We start from the raw sequence: 12,250 nt of genomic DNA, 5'->3' as shown, positions 1-12,250 counted from the left end.
GGTCCACTTAAATTGATTCATGATACAGATATATACTATCATATATACTATCATCATAATACAGTCATCACACAAGATAATCATTCATACATTGAATTATTTACGTGACATGCACATAGCGGCACGCACGTACGGGCAAGCGTTCAAATGTTTGGAAGCGTACTCACGGTACCGTGTCTGCGTATCCAACTCAAAGTCCTCCTGGTAAGAGTCTCTGTTGTCCCAGTTTTCCACAGGCCAATGGTAAAGATTGACTGTCATCTTTCGGGAATGTAAACAATGAAACACCGGCCGTGTTTGTGTTGCTAAAGTCGGCCGCAATACACTGCTTCCCTCCTACAGCTTTCTTCTTTGCTGTCTCCATTGTTCATTGAACAAATTGCAAAAGATTCACCAACACAGATGTCCAGAATACTGTGGAATTTTGCGATGAAACAGACGACTTAATAGCTGGCCATCATGCTGTCTCAAAATGTCCTCCACAATCCGCGACGTCACGCGCTGACGTCATCATACCGAGACGTTTTCAGCAGGATATGTCGCGCGAAATTTAAAATTGCACTTTCGTAAACTAACCCATTGCATGTGTTGCAATGTTAAGATTTCATCATTGATATATAAACTATCAGACTGTGTGGTCGGTAGTAGTGGGTTTCAGTAGGCCTTTAAATGATTTATACCACAATGGGGAAATTATGCTGTTGCAGTGCAGGTTTTTTCATACAGGAACAGAAGTAAAGCGTAATGAAAAACAAAACAAAAATAGTAATAAATACCACAAATAGCTCACTAATGCATGTATAGAAGATAAAATACAGCAACAAAAACACTAACATTGATATTAAACACCACCAAAACAAACATCACAGTAGTCACATAAGTGAGTTCTAAAGTCTTATGGCTGTGGGTAGAAAGGACCTGCGATAGTGGTCCTTCTTGCACTGTGGATGCAACAGTCTAATGCTGAAGGAGCTCCACAGTGCCGTGCATGGGGTGAGATGGATTGGACATTATGGATGTAAACTTGATCAGCATTCTTCTGTCAGCCACCTCCTCAATTATGTCTGGTGGGCAGCCTAGGACAGAGTCAGCTCTCTTAATCAGTTTTTTAAGTCTGACCGTGCAGCCCCCACCCCAGCAAACGACAGCATAGAACACCGCAGAAGTCACAGTGACCCGCACACTCCGAAGGACCTCAGTCTCCTCAAGAGGTGTAGGCGACTTTGACCCTTCTTGTACACAGCGTTTAAATTGTGCATCCAGTTTATTGTTGAGGTGAACACCCAGGTATTTAAATGTGTCCACTATTTCTATATCTGTTCCCTGGATGTTCACCGGTGTAGGTGGTGGAGCTGACTGCCGGAAGTCAATCACAAGCTCTTTTGTTTTACTAGTGTTCAGGTGCAGGTGATTACGTGCAGACCAGTCAAAAAAGCCTGAGATGACTTCTTGTTATTCCTGCTCGCTCCCCTCAGACACACATCCCACCACTGCGGAGTCATCCCAGAACTTCTGCAGATAGCAACGGTTGGAGTCATGCCTGAAGTCTGAGGTATAGAGTATGAACAGGTAAGGTAAGATCACTGTCCATTGGGGAGCCCCTGTGCTGCAAACTACCACATCTGAAGAACAGTCACGCAGCCTCACGTACTGCGGCCTGTCGATGAGGTAGTTAATGATCCATGCAGCCAGCTGATGGTCCAGTCCCGCCTCTTCCAGTTTCACCTGCAGCAGTGCCGGCTGGATGGTGCTGAAAGCACTGGAGAAGTTAAAGAACATGACTCTCACCGCTAAACCAGTGCTATGTAATCAGTAGCCGTCTTTAAAGCTAACATGAAAAAAAAATGACTGTGTAATTATTTATACATGTTTTCACAACCCCCATGCAGTGCCTCTGCGACTCCATAGGTGTCAGGATCCCATGTTGAAGACCTCTGATGTACAGCATTTACCTTGGAAATCAGCTGCTTTTCCATATTTTCATGGCTAAATGTCCGCCTTTTTAGAAATGATCTTAATATCCGACGCTATCGACTCATTCTATGTCAGTATGGTGCAGACTAGCAGTGCTGCTCCTGTCCTGCCAAGTCGGCTTCAAGCACACATCGCTCATGTCTTTCCACAATATCTGTCTTTATTCATTGAATATCATTCTCTTCTTCTCTCAGCTCGGTCCTTCACGCTCTCTTCCCTCTTTCCTTCCTATTGTTATAAAAACAAAGTTATGTCTTGCTCGGGTCGGATCTTACGCGGTTCACTGTGGAATTTGCTACGCCAACTGGCACTTAGGAGGCTCGTACTTTGATTTTTGGCTTCCAACCTGAAGGCCAACAATTAACCAAGAGACAAGCTCAGATCCTAAACAACGTGTAAGCTGAGGTACAGCTGTAAATGAACTGTATGTTTATACCCCACAACTCGATCTGAAAAGGATAAGCATGAGCTGATTTTGTGAATCTACACTGATATGTGAACAGCACGAAGGACTGCAGCAGCAGCAGTGCATGAGTGCTGCCAGGCCATAGAAGGTCTGTTCCCCATATGGCAGCTTCTGGGCTGATGGCCCCAGGAATTTGAATTTCAAATGGCACCAAATCCTGAGGGAGGAGCTCAGCTTTGGGGTGAGGGGCTGGCTGGAAATGAAATGGCAAACATAGGAAATGAGGAGATGTATCTCTCCTCAATTATACAAATGTGAAACCTTTTGCTTCCTCTGCAAACCGAGAAGTGAAAAATGGCGAGCTTTACACGTTAAGAGGACATTGTCACCACAAGGGAAATATTTGAATGTAATAAATGTTTTCATATTATGAATGTTTGATTTGAAACATGGCTAAAAGAATCATTAAACTTTAAATGCATAATTTTACTCGAACCGCTCCTCTAAAAATACATTGTGTCATACAAAACGGGGTCTCTAAAGGGCTGCTTGGGGGTCATTTTTGGATAGTTTTTTTTATTGGCCCGCAGCATGTAGTAAAAATAAAACATTATATAGGCTACATTATAAATGCAGTAGATGTCACCGTCTAATTTGCATAATTGGCTATGACATACTGTATGTACTTTTTTAAAAGTCTAACATAAAACAATATGCATACTAGGGTTGTACGGTATGCTGGTATTGGTATAGTACCGCGATACTAATTAATCATTCAGAGACTATACCGTCTCTGAAACGTACCGGTTCCGCACCTCCCCGCGCCCAAGCCGAAGTCACATCATGACATTGAAGTGAAGTGAAGTGAAGTGAATTATATTTATATAGCGCTTTTTCTCTAGTGACTCAAAGCGCTTTACATAGTGAAACCCAAAATCTAAGTTACATTTAAAGGGGAACAATATCACAATTTCAGAAGGGTTAAAACCATTAAAAATCAGTTCCCAGTGGCTTATTTTATTTTTCGAAGTTTTTTTTCAAAATTTTACCCATCACGCAATATCCCTAAAAAAAGCTTCAAAGTGCCTGATTTTAACCATCGTTATATACACCCGTCCATTTTCCTGTGACGTCACACAGTGATGCCAATACAAACAAACATGGCAGATAGAACAGCAAGGTATAGCGACATTAGCTCGGATTCAGACTCGGATTTCAGCGGCTTAACACTGTCTGACAAGATCATTACTAACAACTATGAACTAGGTTTACAGCATATGAAATACATTTGGCAACAACATGCACTTTGAGAGTACAGACAGCCCATTTCAGGCATGCTAAGAACATATATTTTTCCACGATTTCAGCACTCAGGTTAACCATACCTAAATAGACACAAAATACTGCATTACACAAGACTACCCGAATGTACTCGAATGATTGAAAAAAATAAATGTTTTTAAGCTAAATTATTGGTAAACACAGTTTATGTATAATAATTTACGTAAAACCGCGAGTAATGAATAACGTTTTCATCAATTAATATATTCTGTAGACATACCCTCATCCACTCTCTTTTCCTGAAAGCTGATCTGTCCAGTTTTGGAGTTGATGTCAGCAGGCCAGGGAAGCTAGGGTCGATATTCTTCTCTTGATCATCTTCGGTGGCATAAGGGACGGTGTGAGCCAAGACATCCAGGGGGTTTAGCTCGCTCGTCTGCGGTAACAAACTGCCGCCATTGCTTGCCGTGCTACCGAGGTCCGTTGTCCCTGAATAGCTCACACACTCCGGCAAATTCAATGGGGGTCTGGCGGCAGATTTCTTTGACTTTATCGTTGGAAATGCATCTGCTTTGAGTGTCGCAGGATATCCACACATTCTTGCCATCTCTGTCGTAGCATAGCTTTCGTCGGTAAAGTGTGCGGAACAAACGACCAGAGGTGGGTAGAGTAGCCAGAAATTGTACTCAAGTAAGAGTACTGTTACTTTAGAGATTTATTACTCAAGTAAAAGTAAGGAGTAGTCACCCAAATATTTACTTGAGTAAAAGTAAAAAGTATGTTGTGAAAAAACTACTCAAGTACTGAGTAACTGATGAGTAACATACACACTCATATCATATATATATATATATATATATATATATATATATATATATATATATATATATATATATATATATATATATATATATATATATATACTGTATATATATATATATATATATATATATATATATATATATATATATATATATATATACATACATACATACATTGATATATACAGTATATAATTTATATGTATTTATTTTGCTGTTTTTGTTTACATGTTAAAGGTGTTTTAATGAATATACATGCATGTTTAACATATAGATTCCTTTCTTTCATGAAGACTAGAATATAAGTTGGTGTATTACCTGATTCTGATGACTTGCGTTGATTGTAATCAGACAGTAGTGATGATAGCGTCCACGTTTTCAAATGGAGGAGAAGAAAAGTTCCTCCTTTCTGTCTAATACCATATGAATGTGGTGAGTTTTTGGCATCTTAGTTGTCCAGCTTCTATATTCGTTTTTATACACTTTACAAGAAATATATTGGCGTCAAACTCCGTAGCTTGCTGGCTTGTTTGCGCTGGCTTTCGGAGACTCTTATTTTGAAAGCGCAGGCGCGATGGAGCGGCACTTTTATTGTGAAGACAGGAACGTCCTCATGTGTGGTCAGTTTTTAGGCTTTTGACAGGATGTATGGTTGGAATGAAAAAGTATCTTTTTTCCTTCACAATTTTGATTCATTGATTGGAACTTTTATTATTAGATTGCACAGTACAGTACACATTCCGTACAATTGACCACTAAATGGTAACACCCCCATAAGTTTTTCAACTTGTTTAACTCAGGTCATGTGACCACCTGGCTCTGTTTGATTGGTCCAACGTCACCAGTGACTGCATCTGATTGGTGGAACGAAGTGAAACGTCACCAGTAAGGCAGGCACTATGAAGGTCTGTCTGACAGACCTAAACAAACAAAGCGTGCATTAACAGATCGATAAAAATTAGTAGCGAGTAGCGAGCTGAATGTAGATAAAAATAGCGGAGTAAAAGTAGCGTTCCTTCTCTATAAATATACTTAAGTAAAAGTAAAAGTATGTTGCATTAAAACTACTCTAAGAAGTACAATTTATCCCAAAAGTTACTCAAGTAGATGTAACGGAGTAAATGTAGCGCGTTACTATCCACCTCTGCAAACGACTGACCATTTCGTCGGCTTTCCCCACAGCCTCGTATTTTGAACAAATTTCGTCCAATTTCTTGCCACTTTTGCATCTTTGGGTCACTGGTGCAACTTGAATCCGTCCTTGTTCGTGTTGTTACACCCTCCGACAACACACCGACGAAAGTGAGAAAATGGCGGATTGCTTCCCGATGCGTGACGTCATCGCTCCGAGAGCGAATAATAGAAAGGCGTTTAATTCGCCAAAATTCACCCATTTAGAGTTCAGAAATCGGTTAAAAAAATATATGGTCTCTTTTCTGCAACATCAAGGTATATATTGACGCTTACATAGGTCTGGTGATAATGTTCCCCTTTAAATCAGTGTGGGTGGCACTGGGAGCAGGTGGGTAAAGTGTCTTGCCCAAGGACACAACGGCAGTGACTAGGATGGCAGAAGCGGAGATCGAACCTGCAACCCTCAAGTTGCTGGCACGGCCACTCTACCAACCGAGCTATAACGCCCCTTAAAACATTGCTGGTTTACGAGCAGACGAGCATGTTCAGCGGCACACAATCACGGAGTACTTACAAGCAGACACAGTGTGTAGACAGAAAATGGAGAATGGACGCATTTTGGTTTAAAAACTAAAGATAAAGGTGAAGTTATAACACTGAAACACCCTCAGAAAGAGATGCTTTAAGACATGGCTAGCTAGCTAGCGGCTAACGTTCATCCGCCGCCGGCAGTGTTTTAGCTATTTCTAAATCACTAATCCTTGACTCCATGGTGACAAATAAAGTAAGTTTCTTACAAGTATCATCCCTGCAGGACGAGGAATAGCTAAACATGATTCACTACACACCGTAGCTCACCGGCGTCACAATGTAATAATAATAATAATAATGGATTAGATTTTATATCGCGCTTTTCTATTGTTAGATACTCAAAGCGCTCACAGAGAAGTGAGAACCCATCATTCATTCACACTAGGTGGTGGTAAGCTACATTTGTAGCCACAGCTGCCCTGGGGTAGACTGACGGAAGCAAGGCTGCCAGTTTGCGCCTACGGCCCCTCCGACCACCACCTATCACTCATTCATCATTCATTCACCAGTGTGAGCGGCACCGGGGGAAAGGGTGAAGTGTCCTGCCCAAGGACACAACGGCAGCGATTTGGATGTCAAGAGGCGGGGAGCGAACCTGCAACCCTCAGGTTTCTGGCACAGCCGCTCTACCCACTACGCCAAATCGCCCCTGAATGTAAACAAACGCAATGGGTGGATCTACACCTGATATCCACTGTGATGATATCAAGTAGTATCTAGTATCTAGTCGATACTACTATGATTACGTCAATATTTTTTGGCATCACATCTTCTTTAATTTTTTAAAAATGTATATTATGTTTATAAACTCAGGAAATACGTCCCTGGACACATGAGGACTTTGAATATGACCAATGTATGATCCTGTAACTACTTGGTATCGGATTGATACCTAAATGCGTGGTATCATCCAAAACTAATGTAAAGTATCAAACAACAGAAGAATAAGTGATTGTTACATTTTAACAGAAGAGTGTAGACAGAAGATGTTAAAAGAGAAATTAAGCAGTTATTAAAAGTAAATGAACAAGTAGATTAATAATTTATTTTCTACCACTTGTCCTTAATAATGTTGACAAAATAATAGAATGATAAATTATACAATATGTTACTGCATACGTCAGCAGACTAATTAGGAGCCTTTCTTTGTTTACTTACTAATAAAAGACAAGTTGTCTGGTATGTTCACTATTTTATTTAAGGACTTAACTGCAAAGAGAAACATATGTTTAATGTACCCTAAAATGTTTTGTTCAAATAAAGCCAAAAATGCAATTTTTTTGTGGTCCCCTTTATTTAGAAAAGTACCGAAAAGTACTGAAATAATTTTAGTACCGGTACCGGTACCAAAATATTGTTATCGTTACAACACTAATGCATACATTCAAAGACAAATCGTTAAGTTATTAGTATTAACTGTTGCAGTAAGCCTTTCTGCAGTATTTTTCAATTTCTATATTTTTTGGGGAGGATGGGGGGGGCTGTATAAAAACAAATGGCCCCTAGGCCCCACTTTGGACACTTCTCGTTTACGTATTTCCCCAAGAAAGTGAAGTGTTACCAAACAACGGAAAAGTGTCTCCAGGCTCGTCATGACCAGAGGTGAGTAGTAACACGCTACATTTACTGAAAGGGGCTGTATACAACATTTACACATGCCTAGAGGGCACCAACTTTCCAATGTATATTTTACACTATATATTCCGCCCTCTTACGGATTTTAAGGCCTTAATAACACATGCACACACATTAGCTTTGGGTGTTGTTAGCTAATATTAGCAATTTGGATAGCTAGCGTTAACTGTCATTGAATGTATATTCTATCAAGACAACAACATGACTGCAATTTTTTTGTTGTTTTCTTGGACTGCTTTTGTATTTGTGCACGCGCTTCCTGCGCATACGTGTTGACGAGACCGGGTGAGGATAAATTGGATAAATTGTACTTTTCAGCGTAATTTTCATGCAACATATTTTTGTGGAGATGAAACATTACTTTTACTCTCTTACATTGAGTTTCATTCTGATATTTCCATTTATTTACATCATTATATTTATTCATAATCTACAGTATTGATTACAACAGGGCCAGCTGTAACCTTTGTATGCTCCCAAACAAGATTTTGTTTGTGGTCCCATTTTGGTCTTTAATATAAAATTTTAGATCTTGTTTTTATGTTTTAGCTGTGCATATGCTAACATTAGCTAATATACAACCTCATAAGTGACTGTACAAATGTGCATCTTTTGTATGACAGGCTGTAGTAGTATCTCTCTCTCTCTCTCTATCTCTCTCTCTCACACACACACACACACACACACACACACACACACACACACACACACACACACACGCACACGCACACATGCACACACACGCATATATATATATATATATATATATATATATATATATATATATATATATATATATATATATATATATATATATATATATATATATATATATATATATATATACATATAGGGCAGCACGGTGGAAGAGGGGTTAGTGCATCTGCCTCACAATACGAAGGTCCTGAGTAGTCTTGGGTTCAATCCTGGGCTCGGGATCTTTCTGTGTGGAGTTTGCATGTTCTCCCCGTGACTGCGTGGGTTCCCTCCGGGTACTCCGGCTTCCTCCCACCTCCAAAGACATGCACCTGGGGATAGGTTGATTGGCAACACTAAATTGGCCGTAGTGTGTGAATGTGAGTGTGAATGTTGTCTGTCTATCTGTGTTGGCCCTGCGATGAGATGGCGACTTGTCCAGGGTGTACACCGCCTTCCGCCCGATTGTAGCTGAGATAGGCTCCAGCGTCCCCCACGACCCCAAAAAGGGAATAAGCGGTAGAAAATGGATGGATGGATATATATATATATATATATATATATATATATATATATATATATATATATATATATAGTGAGGCACTGACTTCATCACAGTCAGATTTACAAACATATGAACCCTAAAGAGTATCTTATTCACCATTTGATTGGCAGCAGTTAACGGGTTATGTTTAAAAGCTCATACCAGCATTCTTCCCTGCTTGGCACTCAGCATCAAGGGTTGGAATTGGGGGTTGAATCACCAAAAATGATTCCCGAGCGCGGCGCCGCTGCTGCCCACTGCTCCCCTCACCTCCCAGGGGGTGATCAAGGGGATGGGTCAAATGCAGAGGACAAATTTCACCACACCTAGTGTGTGTGTGACAATCATTGGTACTTTAACTTAACTTTAACTTTACACATACAAACTGTAGCACACAAAAAAGCACATTTAATAAAAAAAAACGTTATTATGGTCTTACCTTTACTTATAAATGAAGTCCATGCGCCGCTCCTTTTGAACAAAAGCATCGATAACTTGTTTATAGAAGTCTTCCTTATCTTTCTTCAGTTTTAAAAGTCTCTCTGTCTCGATGGAGATCTTCCTTTAAGTATTACCTCCTGCTTCGATTGAAAGTCCAGTTTAGAAAACTGTTTTATTTTAGATATGTAATCCTCCATGTTAATAGTCCAGGCAAGAGGAAAAAATAAACGATAGCTGCTAACTGTTGCTGCTTGTTGTCACTTCTTCTGCAGCCGAGTAGTCGCAAGAATGATCTCTGGGATCACTACCGCCCTCTACCACCAGGAGGCGGGGTTACTGCGAGCCTCAGCCAGTGCGTCTTTGCAGCCGTTTTATGATTGCTCAGCACAATAAATACGTTACACACATACAGTTGTTGACTAAATACACTGTACATTGTATACCTCAGCTAACTAAACTATGGAAATGTATAATATAATTCATATAGCAATACGGTCTCACTGCACAGCAGGCCAGCAGTTAGCCGAGTCATTGCGCATTACATGGCGAGGCTCAACTGTCTGGTGACTCACCGCAAGTCTCTTCTCAGTATTTGAACGGCAAATGAGAAAATTCTGCGATTTTGAATAAAAATTATCTAAAACTGGTGAAGTTAAATGGAAAATAACTTTATAGTATAATCACTGGATACATATAACAGTTTAATTTTTTTTTCTTTTTACATTTTTTTTCTTTCCATGATGGCAGGTGAGGCCCCGCCTCACCTGCCTCCCCTGACTGCACGTCACTGACACACACATATACATATATACACACACACATATATATATATATATACATACATATATATACATATACATGCATCCTTCAATTTTGGACACCCGTGCCATGTACGATAAAGAAATTAAAGTTTATCTTGATAAACAGTGGTCATTTGCAATGAGGGTTTAACGTCGCAGATTGTTTGTGTTACTTTTCAGGAAATTCTGTCTTATTTAATCTAAATGTTTGTACACGGTTGTCACAACAAGTGGGGGTGCAGTATGTTTGGCAAAGTAAGACCGGACCTTCAAAAATATTCTATTGAGTCTTTTCTTACCTCCAAGACCGGGGCGTAAACGGTTGTCATAGCCATCCAGCAGGCTGTCGAGGATGCGCGTAAACAGGGTGATGTTGGTTTTGAAGGCATCAGATGTGGCATCGGCGTCTACCAATCTGGGCAACACACACACACACACAACGTGATCAGCTGGAAGGACCCGTTGACAAAAAGGGTTGTATTTGAAGTGTATTTCAGACTCTACATTTCCCTCAAAGGCCTGATTTATGAAACAAGAAGAGTTCAAGAGTTGTTATAATGTGGCATATATACATGTCTACCTCATCCACACAGATGGCCCATTTCTCGTCAGAACATTAAAATGCTGCTCTTGAAGCTCATATGCAACTTCATATGCAAATGAAAGCCCAGCTGAAGATTCATGCTAAATGAATTCATATAAGGTGTTGCGTTAAAGCTAAAAATAATTAACACCGTTGTCAGCTTGGGAATAACAGCCTTGGGTCAAAAGCATATTTTACCATAAATAGGAGAAATAAAATGTATAAACAGAAGGAACATTTGTACACACTCCATTGTAAGTATTTTCTGGCAATGTCTTTGAATGTTTTCTTCAATTATGTAATTTGCATCAGTGTACCTACGATGTAGCATATAATAATAGCAAAGACCTGTTTCTAATTGAAGTCAAACGATGGGTGATGTACTCTACCGCTAAGTAGAACACACAAAATACATTTCTAATCTTACATTGTTTACGTTAAATGTATTCTCTATTTGAAAACAACACACTTTTACAGGTTCTTTTTTTGGCATTGTGGCGGCCAGAAATGCCTGATTTTGCAGCTTATTTTTCAAAAATGGTTTGAGGCTTGTTTTTGTCAATACCCTTGCACGAGCTTGGGATTTTAGGAATACTTGAAGTGTTCTTTGTAAATGTAACCACAAACAGCACACGGGAATTAAATTCAATAAAGTATGCATCATCTAAACACAAATGTGGGCATAGTTGGGAAAACAAATATAGATGTTTCTCTCATTAAATTAGCACACTGAGTACCGAAACCTGACTTACATTTGAAGTAATTACACTTTCTCTAAACCAATTGTCAAACCATTATATTATAAAAAGAAACACCAAATAAAGCTGCTCCTTTTCAGCTGTCTGCTACATCGTCCCCAAATGCACACATTCACTGTGTATGTTTAACTCTTACAAAGCGTTTGTTCATCGTAAACTTTAATTCATTTGATAAAACAATGCTGTCGTTGAGAACATTTGGGAACTGTTGAGCGCAAGCTACAGTATAGTGGTGATTTTTGTTGATAAATGAGAGTCAATGAGGAAGAATCATCATGCTTCAACAACTCTGTCAATGTAAAAAAGGAAATTTTGACATGAGTGCATCACTAAATCTTTACATGGTGCTAAATATGTATATGTTACAAACCCCGTATCCATATGAGTTGGGAAATTGTGTTAGATGTAAATATAAACGGAATACAATGATTTGCAAATCCTTTTCAACCCATATTCAATTGAATGCACTACAAAGACAAGATATTTGATGTTCAAACTCATAAACTTTATTTTATTTTTTTGCAAATAATAATTAACTGAGAATTTCATGCCTGCAACATGTGCCAAAGTAGTTGGGAAAGGGCAT

The 12,250-nt window shown here is 39.4% G+C and overlaps 1 protein-coding gene across 4 annotated transcripts in view; it reads right to left on the bottom strand.

Moving 5' to 3' along the window:
* gabra2b (gamma-aminobutyric acid type A receptor subunit alpha2b) overlaps window positions 1–12,250 on the bottom strand; it is a 154,555-nt gene that overhangs the window by 97,150 nt on the left and 45,155 nt on the right. For all 4 annotated transcript variants that reach the window (XM_061929355.1, XM_061929357.1, XM_061929356.1 and 1 more), the window contains one exon: window positions 10,623–10,738. In XM_061929355.1, coding sequence (XP_061785339.1) covers window positions 10,623–10,738 — 116 coding nt within the window. The remainder of the gene's footprint in view (window positions 1–10,622; window positions 10,739–12,250) is intronic.

The sequence above is a fragment of the Nerophis lumbriciformis genome, linkage group LG34, assembly GCF_033978685.3.
Source record: "Nerophis lumbriciformis linkage group LG34, RoL_Nlum_v2.1, whole genome shotgun sequence".
NCBI classification, from domain to species: Eukaryota; Metazoa; Chordata; class Actinopteri; order Syngnathiformes; family Syngnathidae; genus Nerophis; species Nerophis lumbriciformis.
This window is presented reverse-complemented; position numbering and strand designations above follow the sequence as displayed.